Source organism: Corvus cornix, chromosome 4A (assembly GCF_000738735.6).
Source record: "Corvus cornix cornix isolate S_Up_H32 chromosome 4A, ASM73873v5, whole genome shotgun sequence".
NCBI lineage: Eukaryota > Metazoa > Chordata > Aves > Passeriformes > Corvidae > Corvus > Corvus cornix.
The window spans coordinates 6,109,685-6,125,395 of record NC_047058.1 but is presented as its reverse complement, the minus strand read 5'-3'; the positions used below and the strand labels follow the sequence as shown (position 1 = coordinate 6,125,395).

General features: G+C 39.6%; 1 protein-coding gene across 3 annotated transcripts in view; it reads left to right on the top strand.

Moving 5' to 3' along the window:
- Positions 1 to 15,711, top strand: part of PCDH11X (protocadherin 11 X-linked) — a 438,889-nt gene that overhangs the window by 36,697 nt on the left and 386,481 nt on the right. For all 3 annotated transcript variants that reach the window (XM_010402754.3, XM_010402753.3, XM_010402756.2), the window contains exon 2: positions 7,102 to 7,685. In XM_010402754.3, coding sequence (XP_010401056.1) covers positions 7,146 to 7,685 — 540 coding nt within the window. In that variant the 5' untranslated portion in view covers positions 7,102 to 7,145. The remainder of the gene's footprint in view (positions 1 to 7,101; positions 7,686 to 15,711) is intronic.

Here is a 15,711-nt window from a genome sequence, read left to right as displayed (position 1 = left end):
GAAGAACAAAAAAATCCCATATGAAAATGAACAGCTGTGCTGCTACTGGACAAAAAACCTACTAGATTTTGGATGTGTTATGCTAAGACAAAGAGAGATGATGGAAATAGAAAAGTTTAGACATCCTTTTGGAGTCCAGTATATGTACTCTGGCACCCAGGAGAATTTTTTTCTCCTTCAGGAATTGGGTGCAACTAGTGCAAAATTCCAGATATCCTGAGTTTAACAAGAATTACAGAATATAATTATCTTTTTTTCCTTTAAGTCATGACATTTTTAAAAAAGGAAAAGTAGCAATATATATGGTGTTTGTGTTTCTTTCTAGAAGTTTTGGGGAGACTCTGCTCTCTGCTCTCTGCTCTCACAAATGGTTAAATGAGAAGTAAGTTACTGTGGTTACCTCATCTCTGTGTGTGGAACTGAAGGGGTTGGAAGAAGGTGACTGATTTCTGCTCCTCTGGAGTCCATGGGATGTGTATGCCTGGACACTTGGCAGAATTGTGTTTGGAATAAGCAGGACAATATAACACTCAGCTGTGAGCAGCATCCCTGCCCTGGTTCACTGGAATTGTTTCGTAGATGCTCTGGAATGTGGATTTTACCAGGGATCAATGGAAGTTATTAACTGGCAGTGAGGCAGTAAAGCAAAATGCATTATGTATGAAACACGTGATCTTGACGATTGCCATTCCAAAGGATTTGACACAAATGACTGAAATCAGATTGACTTCCATTTTTAAACAAATAAAAATGTGTTTTACCTTGGAGTGCATCCAACAGCCACATACGTGGTTTCACAGAGTTTCTTATTGTAGTATCATATTCTCTTGGTTCATAGATGACTTTCCTTTTGTTTTAGCTGAGGTTTAATTTTCAGATTTGAGGCATGAACAGATTCTTAAGTACCAAAACCAGAGCAATTTTCACTTGATTGGTAAAATGTATTCATGTAGTACAAACACACAAATAAAATGCAAAGACAATGACATTATGAATCATGCCATTAACAACTTGATTTGTTGTAATGTTTTTAACAGTCAGCCATTGAATTATAGTGAATATATATTTGAATTTGCAGAGCAATGTTGTGTTCACTTTGGAGTTGTAATGTTCTGCAACTTTGTAGGGGTTTGGTTTGATTTTTTTGCTCTTTTTTTTTTCTTTTTTCCTTCTTCTGTTTCTTCAGGCATCCCACTATTTCTTTCTAAGAAAATGGAAATAACCATGCTTTTCAGAGAGACCTTCAGCTTTTTTTCCAAGATTTCTGTTCTTAACCTTTAGCTTTTATGCAGCTCCAATGCAAAAATGTTCCATTGCTAAAAGCAGGACCATTTCCTAGTGTCACTGGTATATAAATAAATTTGACACTGCATATTCTCACAGGTCTCTGAAATAAGTTACAAGATATTTTTAAAGTATTTCCTGAATGGCTGCTAGATGCATTTTCCCAAATGTGGACTGTACTTACTCTCTTAGTAAAAAAGGGACTTCAGCTTTAAAGGGATTAATTTGCAACAATTAAAATAAATTACTCCTTATGCCACATATCAATGTGATTGAGTTTAATTTGTTCAGCATGCTCACTGCCTGTTGTGTATTTATAATTCTGTTCACTGTTTCCAGCATTTTGATACAAGTTTTAATCAACACACTTCCTATTAGTTGCAGATTACTATCAGGAATAAAGAATTCTATCTAAGAATTTATTCACTGCTTGTTTTCTACGCCTTGGATGCTTCTTCATGTGGCTTGAAGAACCTGTGTTTTGGTCATTAAGTTTTTATTTCCTCAAGTGAAGAGCATTTCTTACCCCCTGTGATGGAAAAGTAATAAAAAGAGCTAAAAATGCTCTATTTTTAAAGCTGTGAAGACCCTGAATCAGGAGAGCGTGCAACTGTAAGCAAGCTGTGCCTCTCACTTACTTAATTCTTTTGTTGACTTAAATGGATGTGGGGTGATGTTTTCTCCTGGTGACAAGAATTTCCAGTTTCATTTTGTTCATGGCTGAAGAAAAATCAAATTAAAGAAACCTCATTGAAGTCAGTACCATCACGCTCATAAAAAATAGATCAAAGAATAAATCAGTCCCTTAGTGGATTTAGAGTAAAATCATATGAGGGAATGAATTTGAAAGCCTTGATAATATAACAAATTGTCTGTTTCTCTTTGAGGTAGGTCTTTTTCTTTGAATATGATAATGAAATATCCTGTGTAGGGAGTGGATCCTGTGGATAAATATTGATGGCTGCAAATAATTTATGTTTGAAACACTATGGAGCATGACAGTGAGTTCAGGTTGATTGTTGGCATTGTGCCTTAAAAAAAATGAGGGGGATTTCAGGCAGGCAACAGCTTTGTGGGGTTTCTTATTGTCATCAAAACCTGCAAAATACCTAAAGTCAAGTCTCTACCTTTTTTAGGAATAAGCCCCATCAAACCCAGCCAGTTCCTTAAATGACACCTGGGCTGTGTGGTGGCAAAGGGGAGACCTTGCTGTGTGCAGCCAGGCCAGTGGCTAATGGCAAACAAAAAAACCCCACTCCCCCTACCAAAACCCCAGACACTGAAAACCTGCAGCATCAAAGAGTTCCCACTTCAGGATAAAGCTGAAATCCATATCAGCATGGTCCAAGAATTCTAAACCTGTGCAGAGCTGCTGAATTATCAGTGGGCACTTTGGAGGGAGCCCCAGTGAAGTGGAAGAATTGCAAATAGCTCGCTCGTCAGTGAAATAACGTTATAATCACGGTATTGACTGACAGATGGAGCTGTGTCGTGGGGATCTTTTGCTCTGAGAAACACCATTTTAATACAGGGATTTAAATACTCCTGTTTAAGGAGCCCACGGTGGATTAGCAGCAAATGAAAAGGATATGATATCGAAAAAGTGTGGCGCGCTAGCTAAATTTGTCCAAGTAATTAAAATAGGCTCGGGAATATAAAGATAAGAATGGGAGTGATATTTTCAGGATTTCTTCTCTACTATGATGTCAATATTGGATATTGATGTAGCTTTGGACTTCAATATTCCTAATTTTTTAAAATATGATACCTTTTTCTTTGAACTTGATATGGGAGTTAAAAAATATCACCACAGCGTATTTGTTCTACTCTAATTCAAATCTGGATCTGAGTATCAAGAAATAGTGGTGTTTTTCTAATCTGAAGTGGGCACCTGAACTCTTTTACCCTCTTTACTGCTTTTCTGAGATCCACTTAAGGAAAAAATAACACATTCTGTAATACGGTAGAGGAATTCTCACTCAGGTGGGACCAGATGGAGCCTGGTGCATAAAGACCAGATTCAGATTCTACCTTTACATCCTGCTCCATTAGCTGGTTACAGTTTTTATATTCTCTCTACTTTTCAAGGTATGATTTGACAGCTGCTAAATGAAGATGATAATAAACAGTGATAATATTTAAATGACACCATTAATATTTGGTATATTGGACCAAACAGCAGGTATATTTGAGTGCATAGACAGCCAGATGAAGAAAAGCAAGTTTCAACTTTTTTTTCCCCTCCTCCCCTCCATCTTGTCCATCTGGGCCATTTGCCTTCCTAGTTGGGAAGTCAACAGCACAGACATCAATGCATTCTCTTGAAAGCTGGGAAAATGGCTTGGCAAGCTTCATGTTACCTTCTGTTAACCAATTTTATTTGTTCTTAATTCTTTTTTTTTTTTACCACCTTAAAAGTGTGAGTGAGTGCTGGAACCTATGAAAGGTCCTTTAGAGTTGGACTGCTCTATTCAGCCTTCTGTACTTTTGTGTTTCCTCAGTGCTCCAGTCTGGAACACTCTGATTTCAGAAATGTCTTTGGTTGCTAGAAAGTGCCTCTTGCTCTTGTTCTTTGCATTGCTGTTGCCATAGTATCCCTATCAGTGCTATGGCACAAATGACAGGCAACGTACAGCTATGACTTTATAAATAGGATTCTGGAAGAACAACACTTTCCTCACAACATAAGATATTCGACTCTATATCCAAGCAGAAAACTTGTGTCACGTTGGGATATTTTCTCCTTAAAGGCCTACAGCTCTGGAACAGAGCTTCAAAACTATTACTAGAATTATTTTGAAAGAAAAAAATAAAAACAATTAAAAAAAAAAAAACAGTGTATTGTACAAAAGATCAAGCATTGTAAGCCATTGTTGGTTGTTTACTCCTGCTAAACTAACACTGTCTATTACATGTCTATACCCTTTGGTTATTGAGGAAAATCTGTGACAGCAAAAGACACCACAAAAAGTCATGTTAGCATTTATCTAACGTGGTTTATAATTGTGCTGTGCTGCTTTTTCATGCTTCAAAGTGTTTTCTTTACTATGACACAAAAAGAATTTCAATGGAGTGGTTCAAACTTTGTTTAAAGTAAATAAAAATATGCATAAGCATGTAATGCCAAGTTCCACCCCGCAGCTTTCCTTACAAAACTCTTTAAATCCTGCTGTTGTTATTTTATAATCCGTGGAAACTCCACTGCAGATAAAACTGGGGTTAAAGGCTTATAATTTAGTTTTATTATAAAGCATCTCCTGGTATGATCTCAACTTTCAGAACTGATTCAGGAATGTTGTTGATGAACTTTTTAGATTGTTTCATTTATGTACTCATACTGCTTTTTTAAAAAAATACTATTTTTTATGTATTTATTTGGAAGATTTACATACCTGTCTATACAATATTTTTATAATATTATAATTTGTAATAAATACTTGCATCAGTATTGTCACAGAAGAATTTGGGATAGAGGCTAGAATTTGGTTTATATTTATGGTTGTTGTTGGGTTTTATTCATTTCCTCCCCTCAGAAATGTAAATTGAAGATATTATTCTATAAACATCAGGTTTTGAAGGGTTTTTTACCCCTGTTGTGTTATTTTTCATTTTAATTTGTAATAGAGAGGAAGAAGTTGGAAAACAGTGCTTTATGGTGTGCACAAAGCATGCAACCATTCTGAAATATTTTCAGGCCACCTTTAAATATCAACTTTTCGCCGTAACCCATAGATTTTTATTTGTGTTTTCCATAGGAAACAATGCAAATATATTTTTTTCAGTAATAATGGATACAAAGATGTGCTTTCCTGAAAAAGGGGCTCGCTGCAGGTTGAACGTATGTGGGCAATTACTTCAATGGGGTGACAATTGCTGGAGCTGCATTTAAAGAAATATAAGACAGTTAATAAATAAAATTATAACAGCCAAGCTAATACACTTGTACACCATCACCACATTACTCATTAGGCTCATGCTGCTGCCGTGGCATTACCAATGACGATAATCAGGAGCTGCTGATGACTTCCTTATTTGCATATTTAGAATGTAGTATTATAATGGTTTATAAAAGGCTGTTGGTCCTACACTGTTGCTTCACTCTGGACCCCTGGTTGGTGCTGTTTTGGGTGCTATGTCACTGAATCCCTGAAGTCCTGCCCATGAATCAGGGAATTCCTGGAATGCCACAGGTCCGATGGTGTTGGTGCCGCATGAGCTGCACATCCCCTTCTCCCCCATGCCAGCAATCCCCTCCAGGTTCATTGAATTACTCAGGGAGCAAAGCCTTTTTCCATGAGTGGAGACATGCAGCATTGGATTTTTATTTCGCTTTGCTCCTTTTGTATAATCATGAAGCCAGAAAATGCTGTCCAGTGAAATTGTGCTGACATGGGGAGATCCGCCTTGCAGATAGAGTTGGAAGGTTCTTTATTTGTTGCTTACTTCCAATCCTAAGCAGTTCACTGTGTTGAAATGGAATAGCAATATTAATTGTTCCTAATCTGTTTCACTGCAAAATCAAAGGTTTTAGGCTAAATTACCCTGCAAGTGGCGCTGCTGAAAGGCAGTAACTAATGGGTGAAGGCAATTACTGGCTTCAGTAATTTCGTCAACCACTGCAACTTGATCTGCAGGAGTAAATCAATCTATGCTATGACAGGGAAGATAAAATGAGAAGAGACAGGAAACAAAATTACACTTTTACCTGCAGAATGAAAAGAATGTAGATGTGTTAGCACAGGTATATTTGAAACAGATGCTAAGCTGATAGGAGCTAAGATTTCATTTACGAGAAAAATCACTTTACATGGAGCTGTTGAACATTTATCTTACAGAAATGCTGTCCTAGAAGAGCCTAAATTCTGGAATGGCAGAATTATGTAAAGATTAGGCAAATATTCTATACATAGAGTTAAAGAGAGTGATTTATTTCTTCAAAGTTCTTGGCTGAAGGCTGTATGCAGCTACAGAGACATCTGTGTGTAGCTGTAAGTCCTCCCATTCCACTTCCATCTTTCTTGAAGCTGTCAACAGTCTTGAGAGGGAGTGTATTATTATTCAGAATCCAGCTTGAAAAGTACAGAATTTTCCTCTGTGCAGAACCAGTTTGTATCTCCCTTTAAAGGTACTGGTATTCCAGAGAATGAACATTAACAGGCATCACCAAATTTAAAATTATATTAAATTTCTTACAGTTCAGTAGACAGATTTCCACACATTGTTGGCTGAAGTTCACCAGACTAAAATTAGGTAATAACATTTTTTTGTTACTTTAGGTTCCTGAATTAAAAATACCCAGATTTCTTTGTTGTTGTTAACAAACATTACATAATTTTGTCAGTGCAAAACTTGGGGGAGAATTAAGACTAGTGTTCTTCTATTCCCATATTTAAGCAAGCAGTATAAAAAGATCTGGTTCTCAGCAGATGGTTGCTTGCAAACTTCTTGCCAACTTTTTTCTTAGGAAACAAAAAAAAAATTGAGGACAATGTGGTGGAGAGATCAAAGGAAGAGGTTTTCCTGAGGAGCAAAGGAAAATCTCATGCTGGAAATAGGGATTCCTGTAATTATTTCTTCATTCAGTATGATCCAGCCCTAAAATTCTTACCTCAGTATTCAGTTAATAGTTTCAAGTAAAAAGTTGTGCGAGGAATTTTATACGTATTTGGGAAGGATTAAGTCAAAGTGACTTTACTAATGAGGCTTTCAAAGGGTTCATGTTGTTTGTTGTAGGAAAGGTGCTCCTTTAGTGTCTCTATTGCTTTAGGAACACACTATTCTGTGACTTCTAAAGCATTTTCCTTTTCCTTTTTCCAGCTACTCCTGGTGTTCTACACGAATACTCATTAGTCATTCTGGAGATGGACTTGCTGTCTGGAACCTACCTCTTGGCAGTCTTGTTGGCCTGCATTGTATTCCAATCTGGCGCACAGGAGAAGAATTACACCGTGCGGGAAGAACTGCCTGAAAATGTCCTCATTGGCAATCTGCTCAAGGATCTCAACCTAACGCTGGACCCAGACGTGCCCCTGTCCTCCCCGCTGCAGTTCAAGCTCGTCTACAAGACTGGGGATGTGCCCCTGGTGAGGGTGGAGGAGAACACTGGGGAGATCTTCACGGCTGCCAACCGCATCGACCGCGAGAAGCTGTGCGCCGGCATCTTCAGCGAGAACCGCTGCTTCTACGAGGTGGAGGTAGCTGTTCTGCCCGACGAGGTTTTCAGACTGGTCAAGATCAGGTTCCTAATTGAGGATATAAATGACAACGCCCCCCTTTTCCCCTCAACAGTTATTAACATCTCTATCCCTGAGAACACAGCCATTAATTCCCGCTACTCGGTCCCTTCTGCCATCGACCCAGACATCGGGGTGAATGGTATCCAGCATTATGAGCTCCTCAAGGTGGGTTTTGTTCATTCTTCTCCATTACTGTCTGTGTTACTGTCCTCCCACAAATGTTGCCAGTCCTCACCAACCCATTAGAAACCCAAAAACTGTGTACTGAGTTGTGGTACAGTGCAGGTCCGTGTTGAAACGGGAATCTGTAGCCCTGAGTGCATTCCGGTGCATCGTATCCTCACTCTGTGGGAAGCTGTTTATGTACATGGATGTCTGTATAAGAGAGTGATGAAACATCCATGTCTCCATGAGTTCTCTACCAGCATTCAAAGTGTTTGTACACTTTGGCTGACAGTCTTCTTGAACCATTAAAAATACGTTCTTTTTGCCACTGCCAAGTGCAGCTGTATGTTGTGCTGGGTTCATGTCTCCCATTTTTATGGAGACTTTCTTGTTATGCCTCTTTTGCATGACTGTGGAAGCTCAGCAGTAGAACTTCGCCCAGAAGTTGATGTGATGCTCGTCTGTGTATTGATGAGCTATTCCAGAGTGAAGGAGTCCATTTGTCAAAGCAGCTTTGTAATGTCTGGGCAGGAGCAGGTCCAAGATATGCATGAATGCAAGGAGAGCAGTGCTGATGACCTTGAAAGAGCAGATACTTCATATTCTTGCTTCTTTCATTCTTTCTAGTAAGTAACAGGGGAACTGGGGTTAGGGAACAGAGGAGTAACATAAGCATGTGATGTTTATATAAACAAGAGTGTGTGATTGCTAAATACATGATCACTTTTGTTTGAGTTTACTGAAATAAACTTTAGAACAGGAAAGAAACTTACCCTGAAACTGTTGGGGGGAAGCTGAAAGTGCCCTCACTTCCTGTGATTTGGAATAGGGAACTATTTTGTGGTTTGGCTGCTCAGCAGCCAGTCTGGCCCTCATTACTGCCAGAGGAGTATAGATTATATAAACCAATATACTGCTTGGCTGACTGGATAGCTGATATTCGCTGATATCAGTACTTACTAGCAATTTAATAAAAACAAAGCTCTGCCTTCTTTTAGCTCTTTTAAATTGCTTGGAACCTGAAGCAGTTGCGGCAGTGTGGGTACTAAGGAGTGACAAAGACATAAAAATCTCTTCCAGAAAACTGCATCCCACTGGGCATTTCTGGCTAGCTATCAAAAAAAAGAGAAAATAAAAAAAGAGACCACATACATGTCTGTCTGCTGTGAGTGCAGCCAAGGAACTTAAAACTTTCCAAGAACTTACTATAATGTTTGAAGTCTTTGTAGTAAGCTCTTTAAAACTTTTCCTAGGTTATAGGAGAGCAGGTATATCTACGTGTGTGGGTTTGTTTGGGTTGTTTCAGATAGCTAAGCAGAAGCCTCCAGTAGGACACAGTCTTCTTTATGTGTCATGTTAAATGAGATTTTGGGGAATGAATAGCAGCATATTAAATAAATAACAGTAGGAGCAGAAAATAATGAAAACGCCAGGGTTACACACAAAATGGGGCAAAATAATACCCAGTCTGAAGAGAGAAATGTGAGTTATCTGAGAAAAGGACTGTTATTGTAGGGAAAAGGAAAACTGTAGAAAACGGCAAAATCAGGAGTCCCTGGGCCTGATGAGCAACAGTTCAGATCCCCACAACAGCAGTCTTGCTTTGTGAGCTTATTTTTGGACTGTGCACTCAGAGAGAGAGAATGTAGCAGATCAGCAGAGTGGTATCACGTTTGTGTCACACGAGTGGGAGCTCCTCTGAAATCCAACCTACGGCTCTGCCAAGGGCAGCGCTGGGCACAAGGCCTTGTCTGGAGATGCAGTGCGAGATGAGATGGCCTGCCTGAGAGGCTTTTACCAAGAAATGTGCAAATAACTTTCAAATATCAAATTATTTAATTTTAATCAGGGAAAAAATAAATTTTAAAAGGACCTGTTACATGGTTATTTGTTGCTGCCTGTTCCGAGCTTCCCCTCCCCCCTCCCAAAGACATGTGCTCGGAGCTCCTTTGTTCCAAGCGCGGGCAAAGCCAAATGTAACTCAGACTCTTCAGCAGTGTCTGATTGGCCGCTCACCCCGGGTCCGCCCCCAGTCCTCCCCTTTCCCCTTCTCCTAATAAAGATGGTCGAGGGAAGGCAAACGCCCTCTCGCAGCTCAGCTACTTTCCTGTGAACATCTCTGGTCGTCTGTCTCATTTGAAGGCTTCTAACTGCAGGGAATTGAGGGAGCAGGGAGCTATATTTCTCCCTCTTTGCTTCTGCTGATGGTATTTGCTCTGCAGCTGATTCAGGTACCGATTTTAGAGCTACTAAAGTGCTAGATCGCCCTTGCTACCTCTCAAGGCTGCTCGAGGCTTTCTAAGGCATTGAAATACAAGCGCTAGCCGGTATAAAGCTGAAAAGATACCTTCCGCAGTTATTCAAGTGTCTCTGAAAAACTGCTTTTGCCACATAATGGAAAGAAAGGTGGTGAGGTTGAACACACACTGGTATGGACTGGAAGTTCTGAAATCTTGTGCTACATGTGCTGCAAACAAAATACTTTGTGAAATCACAGCCCTGTAGGCAGATCTTCTAAAAGAATTAGTTGCATTTTTCTCTTGAATGCCTGTTGGTCAGGTGTTTTTTTTGAGTTATGGATTCACTGCCTTTAAATGAGCCAGCAATTACACATACCTTGGAAATGATCTGTAGAAACCAAAAAGGAGTTTATGACAGCCAGACACCACTTGGAATAGTATGTCCAGATGTTATTCTACTGGTAATTTTCGGAATGTTAGTATCAAAAGTAATTATAAAATGAATTAAAAAAACCCAGTAGAAATAAAGGATTCTGGTGAGCAGGCAGGAAAAACAGCATGCATTTCCTATAGCAGAGGAGGGCCAGGAAGATAATGAGAGGGATTAAACACCTTTCCTGTGAGAAAAGGCTGAAAGAATTGGGATTGTTCAGCCTGGAGAAATAAAAGGCTGCAGGGTGACCTTATTGAGGCTTTTCCGTTCCTGAAGGGGCTGCAAGAGGGACTTTGGACGAGGCCTGGAGAGACAGGACAAGGGGGAATGGCTTTTTTCTGACAGAGAGTAGGTTTAAATTCTATATCGGGAATAAATTGTTCCCTTCAGGGTAGGGAAGCCCTGGCACAGGGTGCCCAGAGAAGCTGTGACTGTCCCTGGATCCCTGGAAGTGTCCAAGGTCAGGCTGAACACTGGGGCTTGGAGCAGCCTGGGACAGTGGGAGGTGTTCCTGCCCGTGGCAGGAGTGTGGAACCAGGTGATTTTTAAGGTCTCTTCCAACCCAAACCATTCCGTGGTTCTGTGATACTCAAAGATGCGTCACAGAGGAAGACTGGGGAGATGAAGAAAAAGGGAAGAGTGGGTAATGCTGAAATACCAGCAGGGAGGGTGACAGGCTCAGCAGAGTGGTGCTGCTTTGCTTGCCTTTCCTCCCCAGCTGTGCTTTGTGTGCCTCATGCTGCTCTGGTTTTTTGTGTGCTCTGGAGATGCTGGGATCTTCTGACCTTTTATAGCAGCAAACACGTGGGGGGACCGCAGCACAGGAAACTGCTGTGCCTTCTGAGCAGGATGGGTCTAGCAGGGCTGACGTGGCACTGGCGGGAATTTTGGGAAGCACCAGCTACAAAACGGATGGGCAGGGCAGCTTGGAGGTGGCAGAGGAGTGGGAGATGATAAGATGTGGAAATCACTTCAGAGAAACAGAAAAGCTGATGCTTTAGTGTGTGTGCTGCAACAGAGTGAAATGTGTTGTTCTGTATTTTGGACAGAAAGTAATCAAAATTTGACAAACTGTGCAACGAAGAGAAAGTTTTTCAGTTGTACTTCGCTTTTGAAACAAATTTCGCCAAGATTTGCTTATTGCCTGTGAGAAGCCAGGCGTGTTTTGCCCGACTCTAGGTAGATAGAGACTTTTTCCATAACAAATTCTAACAAAGAGTAAACTTCTCCCTACGAACTCAGCTGAGTCGTTTGTAGGTATTTAACACATTTGCAGCAGCTCTGTAGCTCCTCGGGAAGGTAACAGCCATGTGTTACAATATTTCCTCACTTTGGTACGCTTACCTTACTGCCCCTCTCAAAGGGTGTGGAAAAGGTTGCATATAATTTTTGTATTTGGTTTCTTCTGCAAACTAGATAAGAACTGATAAAGTCTTTAAACTAAATAACATATTTTCATGGTGGTTTGTTTTTTTTTTTTTTTTTAATATCCTGACCCTCACTAAGACCCCTTAAAACAGTAGAAAACAAAACTTTGTATAAAATACATTTTTGCACTTTGGATTCAGTGGAAGCTTTGTAAAGCAGGATTTGATTTATTTAAAGCAAGACAGTGCTTTAATTACCACACTGATTAGCACTCCAGTGTTTTTTTTGCCTGCCTGCATTTTATCAAGGTGTACCTGAATAGAAAATGACTTCTTTATATGTAACTGATTCATGGCACTGCATCTTCAAAACTTTCTGGGTCTCTGACTTTCTCTACGCTGTTTGAAATAAAAAGGCAGCAGTTTTACTGTTAATAGAAAAGAGGAGACAGTCACGCAGAGCATCTTGCTGCTCCCCAAAATTGCTGTGCAAGGCATTATAAAAGACTCTGTTTCTCTGCTGAGATGCCCCTAGGTGACCATAGAGGGAGTGACATTAAGGTTTCACATGATAAACAAGGTTTGCTGTGAACAAGGGGAAAAGGGAGAACTTAGATATTATTTAACAATAGAAGAAGATTCATTTAGAGTGGGAAATAGGTAGATTGGGGAAGAGGGTGGCATAACACTGATGGTAGGAGTTGGTAGAAGGCACAGCTAAGACAAGAAATGAATGGCCAGAAGGAAACCCAACCATTTTTATCTCATTGAGATAACTACTTTAAGTATAAATGGGAAATGATAGGGAAAAGGAGCTGGGCACTCATAAATAGAAGTAGTCTGTGAAAACAGTAGGATGCAAGAGCAAATTGTGAATTGAAACCTGAATAAACAGTGATTTCTGATTGGGGATAAATCTACAAATACCTGTGTTCTGCTTTAACCCTGGGGCAGCTCAGCTTCCAGGGCTTTGTTCACCTCTTCAGGGCAGTCCCATTGTTTACAGACTGACATAAAATGTACATTGTGTCAGGCAGTGCCACCATGGTGGTACAAATACCTACATGCTGCTGTTGATTACACTGTTCCAGTACCCTTACATTTGAGCTCAAGGCAAGCTGATATTTAGTATAACCTGATTAACACACTTAATATTTATAGGTGTCACAGGCCTCTGCTTTGACTGCAAAGATTTTAGTGTGAAGCATTTCTTTGCTCTCTTAAATGTTAAAAAGGTGAGCTGGTTCAGAACAGGTTTTGAATAGAATTCCAGCTCAGAGTGCTTCCAAAAGGATTCATACAAGCACATGTTTTAAATAATATTTTTTAATTGATTGCTTAGCATTTCTTGTCAGCTAGGTATACCATGTACACTGAAGTTGTAGAGGTGCAACAGGAACAGAGCATTTTCTTCTGTGAGCTCATGCTGTGTGCTAATGGTTTGTTCCTTGAATCTGGTACAGTTTTGGGGAAATCAGGCCGGTGTTACTGTTACAGTTCCATTCCTCTTACCTATTACGGTAATTTTGCTGTATTTACCTATCAGAAGCAGCTGATGCATTCCTTCTGGAATAATACAATAATCTCTTTGTAGCTGTCAGTTCATACCTCTGTAATCTGACAAAATAGATTCCTGCTCAGTCTCACAACATGTCAGTCTTGCCTCTGATGAGGAGAGTTTCATCTTGCTGCTCTAGATCATCTTTGTGATGCCTTTCAATAGAAGATATCCCTTTCTTGCTGATACAGTTTGTCAATTCCATGACCCATGGAAGCTGGAAATCACAGTTCTTCATCATGCTTCAAGCATCATATTTCATATTTGCAACTGGGTATTTCTGAGCCTCACAGCAGTGTTGGATCAAGTAACTCCTATCACTGTCAAGATCAGGAATGGAAGATGTGTTTTATGAAGAAATAAATCTAGGAAGGTAGTTGAAATTATAGACTGAGACTACATTTGTAGTTAAATGTGTATCAGAAAGTCATATTAATGACATCTTTGTTGATAATCCTGTTGGAAGCAGTGATACAAATCTGAAAGTCAAAAGCTGTAACAGTGGAGGAGGCCAACAACCTTTCTCTGGTCTGTTTGTGTTTCAGTGCTGCACCAGTACCACCTGTGGGGTTCAGTACATATAGAAAAAAGGAGGACAGAGTGGTTAATGTCCCTGCAAACAGTGCACAGTGACACAGACTTCAATTTTCTGCTCACCAGACCAACTTCACTGTCCCAAACACGAGCTGCTTGAACCTCTCCTTCCTGTCCTTTTTTATGCTGCCATTCCTCCCGGTGGGAGCTGAGGCAGCCACCCTCCCTTTTACTCTCAAACCATGTTCCACAGCTTGTCACACTGGAATTACTGGGGATTAAAGTAACGTGGATGATTCTTTGTGTGGGCTTCAGCAGCGTGAGAGGACAGGGAAGTGGTGTATTGGCCCTTTCAGTAGGTCACAGGAAACCTGGGGTGCTTCTTATCAACATCTGCATTCTGTGAATAAACTGCCAACACAGAGCTTTTTTTCTGCATGTAAACATATATTTATGAATATTGTCAGGACTTACTGACTGTTGTAGTTAGACACTAATACAATTACAGAATTTCAACTTAATTTTTCCTAATTTTTCTACAAATCAAAAATTATTTGTGACTTTATTTTAACCCTCTTATAGTGAAATATTCTTGTGCTTTCTGATTTCTTTTTTTATTAGCAACCCTTTCTAGAAATTGTTTAAGGGAAATATGGCTGAATTGTGGAATATGGCTATTCAAGATTCCAAGAATATTTGTTTTACCGATTTATATTTATTCAGGAAAATACATGATTCAGATAGGAGATTTCTTGACTTCCTCATCAGACCAGAATAATAACTTTATTATTATTATAATTATTATTATATAAATTATAAATTATATATAAATATATAATATATAAATTATATATTATATATAAATTATAAATGATTATTATAATTTCTCTCTTCTTATCGAGGAAACACTGGTTGTTCAGTGATATGTCAAGACTAATTGCCACAAAAATAAAATTACACTCATATTGATGTTACAGGTAACAATAGTACTTAGGTACCTAAAACAGAGAAATTATGTTCAACCAGATCCTAGATGTGGCGGTGCTTACAGACAAGGTGAAAATAAGATGCATGTTGAGAAAGCATTTGAGGGTTGGTTTTTTTTGGCTTTTTTTTTTTTAGTTATTATGGGTTTCTTTTCCTTCTCATTGTCATGTAGCTTAGACTAAGATTTTGAGTTTCTGCTTGGAGAGGGGGATGGTTTGTTTTTCTTACTTCACAATCCTCTGGAAAAATTCAAACCTCACCTGGATGTGATCATGTGCAGCTGCTTTATCAGAGGGGTTGGACCAGGTGATCTCCAGAGGTCCCTTCCCACCTCACCCACTCTGTGACTCCGTGGTCTCATCCCGCACAACTTTTCAGGACAGGCTGACTTCTACCGTCACTGGGATGTCTCAGATGGATTACACTGCAGACATTTGTGGGTCAGTACTGTGTCTTCTCACCCATTTGGTGTGCCACCATAGAAAGGGAAGTTAATGGATTTAGGGAGCTCAAAAATAGATTGAGGAAGTTTTTTTGCTTTGGAGTTGTGCTCCAGTCAAGCTCTAAGGTCACTCTCTAGTGCTTCTAATTTAATAAATAGGGAGAGCTGGACATGTTGTCTTTCTAAGGTAATTTTTGGCTGCCCTTTAAAAGAGGGGGTTTTTTTAGGACAGACAGTGATGCTGAGTACTTTTGTCCCAAATCCACAGTGGCAGTGGGGGAATTGGTCAGACCCAAAACATTTTTCCCTTTTTCATTTGCTGATAGAAGTGTTTTGGTTCTTCAGTTTTTTCACATGGATCCTCCTCCTGGGTGCTTTTCCACCTGAGATGTGGTTAATTACCAGCTGAAGATTTTTGTGCATAATAAGTCTATTTTCATTATTTTATGCTGTAGTTGAAAATCC